Here is a 15,389-nt window from a genome sequence, read left to right as displayed (position 1 = left end):
TCGTAACTATATTCTGCAATGCAGCTCTATTGCTAATTTCAAAAGCCTTGACAGGTTTTAGAAAACGGTGAATAGAAATTCATGAAAGACAATAAAACTGCTTCCTTAATAGAAAAATTATCTTCCATTGCTAAGAACTGGTCAGTATGTAATCAGATATACCTGGTACTAATACACCACTCTATGCCACCTAACCACATTAGGGGAAAAAAAAAAAACAAAACAAACATAAAAAAAGGCTTTCCTTCACTTTCTGCTTTTTCAATTTAAGATCTGAAGAATCAAACCAATTTGCTCATGACGTTGATCAAGAGGAGAAAACCAAGGTTTGGCCTCAACATGCAGATCACTCTTAAAGTTTTCCAAAGTACCTAAACTCTTCTAGGACCTGGTGTACGATGCGCCTATGAAAGTTCCTGAAAGACACATACCAAGGAATAATGCATACCTTCCTTAACTGAAACAGAACTCTCTTTTTATGACAGTGTGTTTTTTGAGCAGATTTCTCTGTGTAATCAGCTTCTCTAATCATATTATTTCAAATCCATTCTGTAACTCAAGGAAAAACTACTGCTTGGAAAGGTAGTATTAAAAATAATAAAATCAATTAACTCCTATACAAAAGCCTGTTAATTCAGTTAATAAACTACTAAGAATATTTTGTAATTCTGACCAAAAAAAAAAAATAATTACTTGACCTAAAGAAAGAATCCTTCAAAGCTGTGTGATCAAGTACCTAAAAAAATCACACAAAGAAAGATGTTTCTGTTGCATTACCTGAAGTTACCTTCAAATTCTAACCCAAGAACGGTGTGTGCATGGGTATGTGTGTATATAAACTCACACTGGCAGATTGTGTAAGACCTTGATTTTCAGAAGATGGCATGCATAATATTCTTTTCCAAAACCTTTTTCATACCAAGCCCTGGAAAGCTTAAGAATTTCTTCAGCACGGTTTTCCTTCATGGACTGCCTGAAAAGAGAAATGGGAAAGAGAAAGAACACGTGCCCTTTTTCCAAGACACAATTTCTCTTCTTTTTAGCCCAGACATTCATAATGATAAGAATTTATTTTTCCTCCTAAAGGATTAAAGACACAACTAACTTTAAAAAAAAAAGTTAAAGCCCATGTAATCAAAAGGCAGGTATGATATTTTGATCATTCTATTTTACATTCTTGTTTAAACATTCTTTGTAACAGCTAACAGGTATATCTCAAGGTATTAGAGAAAAGACTCACAAAAAGCCACTTTTAACCAATGATTCCAAAGAGAAAAGGTTACCAATAGAAAAATTAATCTGTGGCTGCCAAAGAAAACTTTTGATTTGTTTTTGCAGCTTTTTTCCAGTAATCAAATCTGGTAAGTAGAATTGCTTTAAAGGACAAATTCTATCTTAAAAACATGACATTTTTGGTCCTTCTTGCGGTGAAACGATCACTGGGCTCAAAGAAAAACAGCTCAAAAAATGTATTTTTTTTTTTATAAATAAACTTAGCTCCTTAGCCATATCACCATTATCTAGATCTTGCGCACCTTGTTTATTAAATTGAATTACTCTCATTGATTATATTGGTGTAAGCCTCAGGCTACTTTACATTACTCTATAAAATCCTAGAATAAGCTCTTGCTGGGGAAAAGGTATTTAAAATAATACAATATAGTTCCTCATATCATCACCAAGCGTAACTGCAAGAATCTTGCAAAAAGCTATGACAGAACTCTTGTTAATTTTCTTGCTGCAATCATCTTGTCCAACACTACTCAACAACCATTAACAAACCCAGTATGTCTGTCAAGAGAACGTATCCAGAGTAGCTTGAATTTTAAGTGTTATATCACATTTTTAATTTGATAAATTCACCAGCTTACATAACGCAAGAAATCCAGAGAAGCCAAAAAGCGGCAGAGCAATTGCAGATACCTTTGTTCTCTTTTTTTTTTTTTTAATCACAGTCTCCCTCTAAAAGTTTTAAGATAGCTTCCCAAATACAAACACGTTTTACTATTGGTTTCAACACAATTGATACACGGTTGTCACTAAATGCAGATACAAAAGCTTACTATCAATGTTTACATACTAAATACTTCCACAAAACATTTTTACTTCTAGAAACAAAGGCAAGAAGTTATAAGCAACTATCTTAAATATAAAATTCAGACACGTGAAGAAGTGTGAAAGATCGTGTTCTATTCAGTAGTCACATCAGCATACCCTTTCCACAGCAGTATTGTCAGCACACTACCTTGGCCTCCATAAAGAGAGGCCATTAAGTTATGAAGTCCCTAAACACAGCACAAGCTAGCAAAATGACAAACACACAGTTGAGAGAATGCAACTAACAAAGATGCCTACCCCAAACAACCTCGTACCCAAAGTGTTAGAATGGGCACAGCCGACACTGCCACAGAAAAACCCACGGAAGTAGTAAACCGTTTACAATACAAGGAATCCTAACCCAAAATACCAAGTGCAACCTAGACGAGCACCAGCATTCCACCACACATCCAAGTCAAAGCTGAGTCTTCAACCAGCCCAACAAAGCACCCAAGCCCCACCTGTGCAAAATCAAGTATCAGCTGTTCAGAAGCTGCAGTAAAACAGACCATACTAACTGCACATCTCACAGTGAAAGAACATAATCTTATTATGGCACCTCACATTAATTTTCTGCGAAACGTACAGAGTAATGCAACTACTTTTTCCATACTCCACAGTAAGACCCCAGGAGCTCACTTATTACCAGAAAGAACAAAAAGCAGAATCAGAGAGGACAAGGAGAGAAACTGGGAGAGTATGTTGGAAGAAGGATCACTTGTATTTGTCTTATTGTAACCTTGGATTTCTCTGGCTACTACCAAAAGCTAGGTAATAAACTACACTTCAGCCTGACCGGTTTATAATCGGTCTCACTTTCTGATGTCTCAATACGATGAAAGAAAAGAAGAATCAGGAAAGGGAAGCTCTAAGGCTCAAAGACAAATATAGCAGTCACAACAACTGTGAGGAACTTCCAACTTCACCTTAGTCTTTTGGGGCTTGACAAAGTATTCTCCTGGACGTTTTGATCAACTCTTTCCCCTCTCCCTTCACAGTTTTTATACATCCCTATAGCAATAAACAGTAACAATTAACATTTAAAACAATGTAAAAATCAGCTACTGACTTTTCTACAGTGCCGTTAATCATTTTCATTCCTTACTCCTGTTTCCTCAAAATCACTGAGCTGTTCTCTCCAAGAACAATTCTAGCCAGCAGTTCCCAGTTTCTTCCAAGTTTATGCTACCAACACAAACTACTAGCCATTAGGATCAAGTATAATACCTTTACTGCCTAAAAAAGCTGCAACTCTTCCCACTTTCTCTGCTAAGATTTGCACAAGTATCTGGGCAGTCTACAAGACTGACAGCTAACCCCAGAGAAAAAAAGGAGGATTAGAGCATTTCTTCAGCCAGTTCAACACTTGACTACACAAGCACCTGTTAGCACAATAAATGCACAGAACACAGACAAAACCAAGCAGCTAGGGCTGGGGAAAGCTACTGCTGTTGCCGCACTGCCACTGAGAAGTTACTTGTGAGAGCTATCTTCAAAATAACAGGAAATAATGAAAGTATACACCAGTGGAACAAAATAAAACAAAGGGTTCACAGAATGGGGGAAAAAAATAAATCCTTTTTCTGCACATGCATTGCAGATGGCTCAGACTAAATTGTATCTTATTAGCTTCTCAGTCACACCTAAAAAAAAGAAATAATCAGGCTCCCATGAAAAAAGGTATCGGTTTGCAGCATTCAAACTCTTAATAAAGGGAAATACACCGGTACATTATTTAAGTACAAAGAAAAACACTCCAAATCATTTTTGCAAGCTTATTTTAAAAGTTTAGACAGTTATTGAATTTCTCCACCTGAATTCAAATTCTGGATCTTGTATTTTGTATCTAAATATACACACACACAAAGACAACGCATTAGATTAAGATCATTTGCTTCTTATTTTCACACTGATTTGCCTGCAAAGGCCTGAGAACTGAAAAGGCATAGCAAAGCCTTCACCCTAAGTTAAAATTTCAGGAGGGGAATAACGAGTTAAACAGAGAAGAAAAAAATTAATATGCATACTTTTTTTTATTGTAACATATTTGTTAGAAATACTAATATGCATACACAATATGTGTACACAATATACAAATATGTGTATTGGAATAAATCTGTGGCACTCAGCAAAACAATTTTGTGTAATTTCAGAAAAAAACCACAATAATAGTTTGCATACACAATAGAAATACAAATTAGAACCATCTTACTTATGCTGAAATAATAGAAAACAAGACTCTAGATCTCTGTGAAGTGCTGTAATCAAGTCAATATATCTAAATTGAATTACTTCGAGCTGTTTTTCCACTGGAGACATTTCAGTAAGCGCATATCACTATAGAATTTATAATCAAAGCATTCAAAAATACCTGGAGACATGCCACTATTATACCACTGTAAGGCCGTGAGACTACATGAGTAATTGTACTAAATGGAAAAGCAGTGTATTTCAATGTCACTGCCTTTTAAATAAAACCGCTGGGGCGGGGGAGAGGGGTGTGCATTTCTAGTTAAGATAGAAACCTTACAATAAAAGGGTCTATTTCCCTAAACAGCACTGAAGATTATGAAAATTAACTAAACAATTAGTTCACTACAAGTCAATCCTTAGACTAAATCCTCAGACTAAAAGTCAATCCTTAGAGTAAGGTTCTCAGACAAAGCCTTAACTCTCACTCTTTTTCTCTCAAAAGGAAAAATAAGGTTAACCTATCAAATGCACAGAGAACTGCAACAGATCAGCATCTGGAAAATGCTTCCTACCCCAAAAAAATCTGGTGGTGTGTCTTAAAGTACATACAAGAGACATGACCTAATCAGAAAGATCAGCTATACTTGAATTGAAAGTACAGCTACTTAACTTTGTTCAGCACCCTGAAAGTACAGAGGTTTAAGAATCACTTATCACTGACAAGAAATGTAACTTCAAGACTATTCCCTAACTACTAAATAACTATGCTCTAGAAACTTCTACCTTTACATCTTGACATACAAAACTTGCCATATAGAAGTTTTGGTAAGGAAAGAATAAAAAAATAAAAAAAAATAGAGAATGAAAGAGACATTCTGACAACTGTATCTGCCTGCAAGAAAACACCAGGGATTTGTCATAAATGATAAATTACTCAAAACTGATTCCTTACATTAAAAGGATTACTACTCCATGAGTTTTATAGCAAGCAGCAAGAAAGGACTTTTTTGTCACTTACATTCACATCCATTCCCCTCCTCACCCACGTCACTGACTTACTATATGATGTTGAGCAAATTACTTCACTTCTAAGCTCGACAGTAACATGGAAATCATACTCAGCCACTCAGCAACGGCCTTCATGATCCATTCTTAGATTCAGTCACTGACTGAAATCCTCTTCTAACTGACAATTTACTGGTTCTTAAAAACACCTTTAACTATTCTTTTTTCTGCCCTTTGACCGAGACTCTCCTATTTAGAAATTACATGGGAGATGCTAAGAATTTGAGCAATTAAGCCAGGGAGTTGTCCACCATCATCAGTAATGAGCTTCACTATTTAAGAGCGTGCCAGCAGCCTAATGTAAAACGAAAGGTAATATTCGAAAGGCGAACGTGCAGACTGCCCCATAGTTGTTATCTTTGGGTTTTATGTTTCTCAGTTATTTGAGGAGAAAATAAGGGAGAGAGTTGTTGAGTTATAGTCTGTGCAAACAGCTTCAGACAAAGTTCTCAGTTGGTTTAAACTCTCTGCATGTGCTTGACATTGCCTTCAGTTTCTTAACTGGTTTAAGTGTTGTGATTTGTGCTGATGTACCTTGGTTGGCTTAGCAGTACCGAGATAAAGCCTTGGTTATCATAGAATCATAGAATTCTTTTTTTCCAAAGTTTTACACATTTCTAGATATGAAAGGGTAATGTGAAACAGTCTGGATCTCTGCTTTAGAAGCACACAGAAGATAAAGGCAAGGAGAGGCTACCCAAGAAGAACAGAGATGCAGCCTATGCACACAAGGATGGCATTAGGAAAAATCAACATCCAGCTCGAACTAAAACTGACAAGACATGAAGGGCAACAAGGACGGACTCCTGTGCAAGACGAAGGCTAAAGAAGAGCTCCCTCTGTTCAGAAGGACAGGGTCCTAGTAAAAAAGGTTACGGAAAGGGTTGACCAACTCCATGTCTTTTTTTACCCCAGTTTTCATTGCTAAGGTCTACCCTTTAAGCCTCCCAGACCCCTGACCCTAGTAGCAGAGTCTGCTGGAGTAAAGAATTACCTCCAAAGAGAAAGATAGAGTTTGGAAGCACTTAAGGAGACTGGAAATACACAGGTCCACAGAAACAGATGGGATGCATCTGAGAGTCCTGATGGAGCTGGCCTGTGTCACTGACAGGCCACACTATCACTTTTTGAAAGGCCATGAGATTGAGGGAGGTTCCTTATTCCGGGAGAAAAGGCAAACATTGTACCCAACTTCAAAAAGAGCAAGGAGGAGGATGGAGGTAACTATAGATCAGCCAGCCTAACGTAGAGTCCATGAGGAGGATTAGGGAGCAAATCCTCCCTGAAGCCATTCCTATGCCAAGAAGCTGATTGGGAATAGCTAGTAGTGAGTATAGCTTTATCAATGGAAAATGATGCCTGATGAACACCACACCTTACTGCAAGAACAATGACTGGCTTAGAAGATGATGGAAGAGCACTGAATGCAGAAGGCCAGCCACTAACAACATTATCCCACAGTATCATTACAGCCAAACTGGTGAGACAGGCACTGGCAAAGCAAGCAATAAGGTGTTTGGGAAACTGACTGGACTGCTGGGCTGAAAGAGCAGCAATCAGCACTACCAAGTCCGGTAACATGTGGTTACAGTCACATCCCTTGGGGATTACCACTGAAAGCAGTACCACCTGATGTCCTTATTAACAACCTGGATAATGGGACCGAACGTATATTCAGCAAGGTTGACAATGACACCAAATTGGGATGCTCTGCAGGGCAGGACTCCTACTCAGAGGGACCTGGACAGGCTGGAGAAAGGCACTGGCAGGAGCCTTGTGAAGTTCAACAAAGGCAAGTGCAAAGTCCCATATCTGCAACAGAATAACCCCGTGTGACAAGACAGCCTGGGCACCAACCAGATAAAAAGTGACTTTTGGAGAAAAGGACGTGAAAATCCCAGCAGGCAAAAAGCTGAAGAGGAGTCAGCGCTGTACCCTGACAGCAAAGAAGGCTGAGCTCACCCTGGGCTCCGTTAGCAGGAGTCCAGCCAGCAGGTCCGGGAAGTGATCCATCCCCTGCATCCAGCACCGGTGAGGCTGTGTGTGGGGTACTGGGCCCAGTTTTGGACTCCCCCATACAAGACAGACGTCGCCACACTGGAGCAAGTCCTGTGGAGGCCACCGCGCTGGTGAGGTGGCAGGAGCACGGGATGTACAGTGAGGGGTTGAGGGAACAGGGCTTGGTTCAGGCTGGAGAAGAAAACGGGCAGAGGAGAATCTTACTGCTGTCTACAACTACTGCATCAGAGGAATCGGAGATGGAGCCAGGCTCTTCTCAGAGGCGCATAACAACAGGCTGAGAGGCAACAGACACCACACATGAGTTGGAACCTGGGAAATCCCAGTCAGGTGAAAGGATGGTTTTGGTGGGTGGGTTGGTCAGTTTGTTTTTAAACCGTGAGCACGATCAAGCAAGTAGTGGAACAAGTTGCCCAGAAAGATTCGACAATCTCCTTTCTTGAAGGCGTTCAAGACTACCCTCCCACTCGGGGCCCCATGTGACCTGTTCTAACTGGAGCTGCTTGGAGTAGGAGGTTGGACTAGATGATCTCCAGAGGTCTCTTCCAGCCCAAAGCATCCTCTGATTCTACGCTGATGCCATGCAGAGCGATGCTCACTGTGGAAGGGCAATCCTTCAGGCTTGCTTTAAACAGAGACTCTGAATTCAAGGAACTTGTTCCCTGACTTCCAGCAAGTCCAGTGGAGGCCGCCAAGCTGGCCAGATGGCAGGAACACATGACATAAAATGACAGGCTGATAGAACTGGGTTTGTGCAGCCTGGAAAAGAAAAAGCTCAGAGGAATCCTTATTGCGGTCAACTATCTAATGGAAGGGTGCAGAAAAGACAGAATTGGACTCTTCTGGATGGTGCACAGTGACAGGATGAGAGGCAACAGACATAAGTAGGAAAGTAAATTCCAGTTAGGTTAAAGGGGGGAAAAAATTTACTATGAAGGAAATCAAATGAGGAAACAGGTTACCCAGAAAGGTGTTAAGGGCTGGAACAACCTTATCTAAATTGCTCTTGCTTTAATTTAAGCAGGGAGCTGGATTAGATGACCTCCAGAAGCCCCTTCCAACCTAAATGATTCTATTTCATTAATGTATTATTTAATCTGACTATGATTCTATTTCATAAACTTTTATTCAGCAATTTTTGCATCAAGTTTATTACTTTTAATGATACATTAAAAAATTTCAGTTGTCCTGTACATATAGTAAGCATGCATCCAACATGGTGCACAAAAATGTAAACATCTCTTATCTACTTGCCCTTAGAACCTCTTCCCCTTGTACCCATGTGCTTCCTTCCCCCATAACTAGGGAACGTGATTTTTCAGCATCAGAACAATTTTGCACTTTTAAGCTTACCTGATCTAAAAAAACCCCACACTTCCTTTGATATCCTGGTTCGTGTTTCATGGATGACCAAAATGGGAAAGCAGAAGGCTGTGACCCCTCTCACTTTGTTGCAAAAACTAATTTTTCCTCTCTCCACTTAAAAACATTAGAAAGACCTTTGTTCCTGCTATTCTCTCCAAAGAGTAAGAAACACTCCACCAAAGAGAGGTTCTCCACAAGGGCTTTACTCATCTTTCAGCAATATCTATTTAACTAAGCAGGTTTTGGAAACAATTTATTTATTTATGTACTTTTCACAAAGAGTCACACCCAACAAACTAACTACTTTTTCTGCTTCATAGAGTCCCCTCTTGGAACATTTCTGATATCAAAATTAAGTAAACACCTTAAAAGCCACAGAGGTATTTTCTAATAACCTACAATTAGTTTTGTTCCTTTTTAAAGTTAAGAATACAGGAAAAGCTGAAATAAATAAATTTCAAACTCTCTTCAAATATGTCAGGCTTTGCTTATAAACCAGGACTCTGTCAAAGAAGAAAGAATCCCTTCAGCAATACAGGTTACAATAATGGCTCCTTTAATAGCTGTACCAGTGTAGAGTAAGACTGAGGCTGGAATAAACTACCAAAGGTAAGAATTTGAAAAAACAGATCCTACAAAAATATACTTATGAAAATAATCTCCATTAAAAGGACACCTCTATGAAGCTCAGTGTGAATACCTGAAATAAGCATTTTAATTTTCACTTAGAAGGTAAAGACTAAAATTCATGGGGAGAAACTCATGGAGAGCTACTGCAGGAAAGATTAATATAGCTAGTGGTCGAAAGAGAAAACAAACTTTCAGTGATACACTTCCACACTTTTTTGCATCCATTTGTTTAAGAGCACTACTGCTTTTGATACCAAGATCAAAAGTGCCAATACAACATATCAGTCCATTGGCTACATAAAATGGGTATAATCCAATGACAGATTAATCCAGACTGGAAATCAGGTGTGTAATTACTAAGGTCAGTCAAGTTTGAAATAGCCTTCCAATTATAGCAGAGGAAATAACAATATACACCTGATTATTTTGAAATTAGAGCTGAATACATTTACAAAAGCCCCTATCTAACAATGCCCAGATTGTTCCTTGGAATTAACAAATCAACAAAAAGTTTAGAGAGAAGAAACGATACGCAAAGGAGACAGCAGCAGGAAACCACAGCTATTTCTGTGTACACATAGAAGAAAAATAGAGATGTGGAGGTGGCTCTTAAAAAGCAGTAGCCTGTTTAATGTTGCTGAAAGTAAATAAATAAGACAAATGACACCATAGCTTCATAATCAATGTAAGCCAGTACTGACAGGAAAAGAAGAGCTCATACCACCTTTACTGTCATTTGCTACCTTCACCACAGGTGGCATAAGCCAATCAAAAACACAGGGTTGCTTCTTTTAGCAGCTGTGCCTTCTTACATTAACTTGCTGACCATAAAACCACGACCATCACCCATCACAACTTATGTGACTGTATCAGGACTGCAGCTGTCCCCTCCTCCCTACCAACACACTTCTTCCTCCTCTGGGCTGAGACAACATCCATATCACCAGGCAAGTGAGCTGGTTCAGGAAGTTGTTCTAACCAAAAAAGCAACTCAGGAGGAAAAAAAAAGAAATAAAAGTACTACTTTTTGACTAGAGTAGTTCTCTCAACGCACTTCCCGCCGTGGAATTCCCATTGATGACACAAGGGAAGGTGCATCCACAACTCAGGTTGTCTTCAAGTGCTAGGGAGCACGCACCAGGAACGCTGTTTCCACAGAAAGCCACATTATGCCCTGGCCCTTTTTGCAATCCCCTTACTAATGTTACTGAATCTGTGAATCACTTTTAAAAGGACTGAACGCTATTTTTAACCAAGCAATACATTTCACTGTAACCACCTTAAAGTAAACACTGCTGAGTACTTCCAATAATGCTCCAATTTAGCTTCAGTTCTGATAACACTGGAGTCAGTTTCTGCCTACTGTGTGTAACTATACTTGTAGTCCCTTCAAGTTTAAACTGCAAACCCACCTCTTAATTAGTATCATTAACACCATATAAGGCACACAAACAAGCAGAATTGGCTACAGTCCTACTTAAAACCTGACACAGGCATAACTTGCACAACCAATCTTATACCCCCAGTAAATCTTCCTGAGATCCGGAGCATGAGCCAATCTGACCGGCACTCAGGATTTTGGCCTGTATGACAGAGACTGAGACAAATAAACCCATGGTACTTTTCCTGAATTTAAAGGGATAAGAAAATGTGGCCTGTAGCATCACTAAGATCTCTAAGGACAGTTGCCCTTCTCCAAAGTTTTGTTTGAAAAGTCACCAACATGGTTATGAGACTACAGCTTGACAGTGAGAGAGAAAACCCACTTACTTAGGCAAGCTATTTCTTATTTGTTGCTGCCTTTGTTTCCGTTTTGAAGAAGAGTTGACACTTTAAGTCTTTCTTCCCCCCTCCTACACAAAAGAACGGCTGCATACATGCATGCAGCTATCAGATGTGGTAAGTTATGATTTATTTACAACACTATCAAAAACAAGCAATCTTAACAGCGCAGCTTTGAAAGAGTGACAGCAAGAGCAAAGTACACGCCACACTTCAGCAGCTCAGAACTCAGCAGCGCTGCCAAGTCCATTTCATTCAGAGTGCCACAGCCACTTCAGATGGTTTCAGCAAGTTTTGCAGTACCCTGTCTGAAGACAAGGATTTCTGTGCCGAATCACAGTCAGGGAGGGCCTAACTGTGGAAGGCGGCTTGAAAAAAAAAAAAATAAAAAGAGAAAAAAAAATTCACAAAAAAGCCCAAATGTGTATGAATCCGAGCCATGCAGACAGCACAGATTCAGGATAGTAGTTTGCTAGTTTGGGCTCTTGGGAGGTGACTTCACTTTTCCTAAGGAGGAGAAGGAAGGGAGATGAACATTTCCACAACCCTCTCCCTTGCCTCAGCAAGAAAACAACTTTTATGTTTTAAATCCCCCCCACTTTCCTCCAGCTCGGCTCCTCCCGAAGCGGCACCCCCCCGCCGCCCGGCCGCGCACAGGCAGCTCCCCCCACCGCACAAACACACGAAAACACGAAGCGGCGGCACCATCCCCTGAACGGCCACGCACCTCCTGCCTCCCCCCGCTCCGCCGCCGCCGGGAGGCCCGGGACAAGCGGCCGCAGCTCCCGGGGCCGCGCAGCCGGACCGGAGGCGGCTGCCGCGCCGGCAGGGCCCGCCGGAGGAGGAAGCCACCTCGGGTCACCGGGCACTGTCACCCCGTGACACGGGGCGGGCGGGGCGGGCCATCGCCTCTCTCCCTGCCGGACGGTCCTCCGGAGCGAGCGACGGCGCCTCTCGCCTCCCCCCCGCAAGAGACCCCCCCACCGCCTCCCCTCGCCCCGGCGAAGGAGGCCCGGGGCAGCGTCCCGCTCTCTCACCGGTAGCAACCAAGCCGTCCTCCCCGCTCTGCCGCCACCTCCAGCCCGGCCTGCGCTCCGCCGCCGGCCCTCTGCGCAGGGAGCGGGAGGCCGGGCGAGCAGGGCTCGGCGGGCCGCGCAGCCGCCTCAGGGCCGGGCCGGCGCCCTCCACATTCCGGCGGCGGGTGGATGGCGGAGCGGGCGGGGGCGCGCGCGCGCAACCCTTCCCCTCCCTCCTTCCCCCTCCTCCCCGCCCCCGCGCGGACGGGGCGCGAGCGCCAGCATCGGGGGCGGCCGTTCCGTTCCCCGCGGCCGCGCGAGGCGCCGCGTGCGAGCTGACAGCGGGGCAGGCGCCCCGCGCCCCGACCGCCGCCGGCCTGGGGGGGGCCGTGGGGAACGCTTCTCTTCGGCCCTGTACAAACCACCCAGCTGGCGGAGGGGCCAGCGCCTACTCGTGTCAAAATTCTCGGCCGCAGCTGAGGAAGAGTGGGAGACCTTCAAATCATGGTACTCTTCACCAAAAAAAAAAAAAAGAAAAATACGACCAAACTTTTTTAAGTTCGCGTTTTGATTTTGTACCCCCGTCTCACTACGCGGTAGCTTGTGTTTGCTTATCAACAGTGGTTTTGTATGGTTAAACAAATATTTAAATAGTAAATACATGTGTATGTTTAAATAAATATCAGCATTGTTTATGTTTAAATAAAGTATGTTTAAATAATGAAAGATTGTCCTGTTGTTTTCTTTTTTTTTTCTTTGTGTGAAACAAATTGCATTTAAATTAACCACATAATTTATACAGCCTGTTTGCGTTCCCTCCATTTCAGATGAGGATCAGCCAAACCCTCGGCAATGTCAGACCACAGCCTCACATAAAGTAACTGCTGCCTGTAAGAGAGCGCGCTGCGCCCGGCCACCCCCGGACGGCCGGATTCCCCGCGTTCCTACGGGGTTTTCTCGTGGCTGGGAGCTGGGGACGCTGCGCTGCTCACGATGACAGCAGGACAGCGGCTCTGCTCCGACAGCTTCCCTCTCGGCGACGCGGGCGGTGAAACGCACGGAGCCCGGCCGCAGCTCTGCCAGCCTCCCCTCCCGTCCTGGCTGCGGAGGCGCGACGCGGGGACACTGCGGGGTAAAGGCTGAAGCACAGCTACGTGTAGAGCGACAACACGAAGTCTGATTTTGGAGCTGTACGAGCACAGCTACTGAAAGAAAGTTGGCATGTCCAAGTGTTTAATTCTCCTTAATGCTCATTCGTATGCTGTAAGAAATTCTCAAACAGGCAGAGAGATGGTTTATTTGTTACATGGTCTTTTTGGTAACGCACCGGTCTCAAAGCTGGCAAGGCAAGCAGACAAAGGAGAGCATTTCCCAGAGAAAAGCAAAGCGGGACTATTTGGACAGTCCTATGCTATGCCAGTCCCCCACCTGGTTGTTGTTACGTATCTTTGCTAGTTGTCTGCAGCTGGTGTAAATTAAATTATGTTCAGATCATTTTTATCACACCACAGGGTTCAGATAAACCACAAAAGCATGGGGAAAGAAGAAAAATTAAGGGGGAGGAGAGGAACGATTTTACTGAATATTACAATAGAGGAACAATAAGAAAACAGTTTCTGTGGCATCGTACTCAGATGCTGCGCGCTTATGTAAGAATATGGGTAATAAACAGGAGGAACTGAAAGTCATTATATTCAGAACTAAAAACACGAATAAATTGTCATGACTGGTTATTGCTATGGAAAGGTAGAGTTTGTTCAGGAAGCATAAGTAGGAGAAAAGGAACATAAGGCACAGAGCTACTGAAAATATTTGGATAATGGCAAAAAGGAAAGGTAGAGAACACTGTCACAGCAAAGACCCGTTAGCAACCCTCAAACGAAAAAGATTAAGTGCATGGTACTTTAATTTGAATAAAATCATCCAAAGCATAGGAACTGGTGATAATGAGACTTGAAATAGCAAGATACCTACTCAGAAAGGAATTTAGGAGACTATATGGGTGACAGTGGTCATTAGAATCATAGGGTTGGAAGGGACCTCTGGAGATCATCTAGTCCAACCCCCCTTAGGTAAGTTAATGACTCTTCAAAAGGGAAGGAAGAAAAATTAAACCATCAGACTTGAAGAAAGTAAGTTTCAGTAAACTCACAGTTTGAATCCCAAATCCCCCTGAATGCCAAATCTAATGAAAAGTACACTCTGGAACGTTTGCCATTTCCGATAGAATGAACATGAAGGCCGCAAACAGACCCTGGCAATGAGAAAAGCCAGGAAGAGAAGAGTCTGGCAAAATCTAAACCATTACAATGGCTTGCACCTTTTGAAAAAAGCAGAATCTAGTTTAAATTATTAAAACTGACAACAAAGTGTTTCTTGTAAGGTGTAGGGAAAATCCAGAAAGGTTAACATACAAAAGAGCTGAAACCATCAAAGAGCCATAGAGCGTAACAACAAAAAGCTTACGTGCAAGATTACCAGGGAAGAACTGACTTGCCCTCAGGTAGGCGAGGAAACTATTACCGAGTCATGCGAGGAAGACCAAAGCCTCATTTTTTTTTGGCTTTGTTCTTCTCCAAAATGTCACCTGTAATCGGATGGCTTACATAGTTAACATTAGCAACATAAAAACAAAAGCTAAACTAAGGAAAGAAATAGAATCTATTCAAGTAAGATGCTTACAGAAGTCATGTGCCAGGTAAGTTTCAGCCAATATATTTAGTGAAATGGATGAGCAATCTCCAGGCTATTCGCAATTACCTTCACGAACTCAGAAAAGATAGCTGAGGTTCCACGAGATCAGGAAGAAGAACATGGTGCCTACCTTAAAAAGGAAAGAAAAGGCTGGGAATGAGAGGCCAATCAGATTTACTTTGTAGAAGGCAAAATACTGGAACAAATTATTAAGTAAATTATTTGTAAGGCCTTGGATGATAAGATTAATAACAATCAACAATAACATCTCAAAACCAAATCTGGAATCTTGACTTCAGCATGGCTTCTGATGAGGTATCATCTAATACTCTCCTAAGGAGGACAGAGGAGCATTAGCTACACGAAACTTAGATGAAATGGTTAGAAAATGGTACTCACAAGTAGCGTCAAGTGATTCACAATCAAATAAGGACTTTGTAGCAAGTGAGATCTCCAGATACTTACATCCTGAGTCCTGAACTGCTTCTGGATGCAATAGGATAAAGAATATTTTTATCATGTTTGTGG

General features: G+C 42.0%; 2 protein-coding genes across 8 annotated transcripts in view; one reads left to right on the top strand and one right to left on the bottom strand.

The window, feature by feature from the left end:
- Positions 1-15,389, bottom strand: part of RABGAP1L (RAB GTPase activating protein 1 like) — a 258,432-nt gene that overhangs the window by 232,653 nt on the left and 10,390 nt on the right. For 2 of the 7 annotated variants that reach the window (XM_074598607.1, XM_074598612.1), the window contains exon 1: positions 12,189-12,327. The exons of 2 other annotated variants lie outside the window; for them this stretch is intronic. The gene's annotated coding sequence lies outside the window, so the exon portion shown is untranslated. Of the gene's footprint in view, positions 1-844; positions 866-11,878; positions 12,037-12,188; positions 12,328-15,389 lie in introns of those variants that run through there. 3 more of the 7 variants (XM_074598613.1, XM_074598610.1, XM_074598611.1) reach the window with 3 other exon arrangements.
- On the top strand, positions 11,247-13,898 carry LOC141748029 (uncharacterized). The gene is made up of 3 exons (XM_074599353.1): positions 11,247-11,268; positions 11,913-12,674; positions 12,995-13,898. The coding sequence occupies exons 1-3, from the start codon at positions 11,247-11,249 to the stop codon at positions 13,162-13,164; spliced, it is 954 nt and encodes a 317-aa protein (XP_074455454.1). The 3' UTR covers positions 13,165-13,898.

This window comes from Larus michahellis, chromosome 8 (assembly GCF_964199755.1).
Source record: "Larus michahellis chromosome 8, bLarMic1.1, whole genome shotgun sequence".
In the NCBI taxonomy this organism is placed as follows: domain Eukaryota; kingdom Metazoa; phylum Chordata; class Aves; order Charadriiformes; family Laridae; genus Larus; species Larus michahellis.
This window is presented reverse-complemented; position numbering and strand designations above follow the sequence as displayed.

What these genes read in the sequence shown, in the direction of transcription:
- LOC141748029 (XM_074599353.1), top strand. Translation starts at nt 11,247, where the DNA reads ATGCATGCAGCTATCAGATGTG. An exon ending in GCATGCAGCTATCAGATGTG is followed by an intron (nt 11,269 to 11,912) that starts GTAAGTTATGAT and finishes CGCCGCCGGGAG; the next exon opens with GCCCGGGACAAGCGGCCGCA. An exon ending in TGGGAGACCTTCAAATCATG is followed by an intron (nt 12,675 to 12,994) that starts GTACTCTTCACC and finishes CCTCCATTTCAG; the next exon opens with ATGAGGATCAGCCAAACCCT.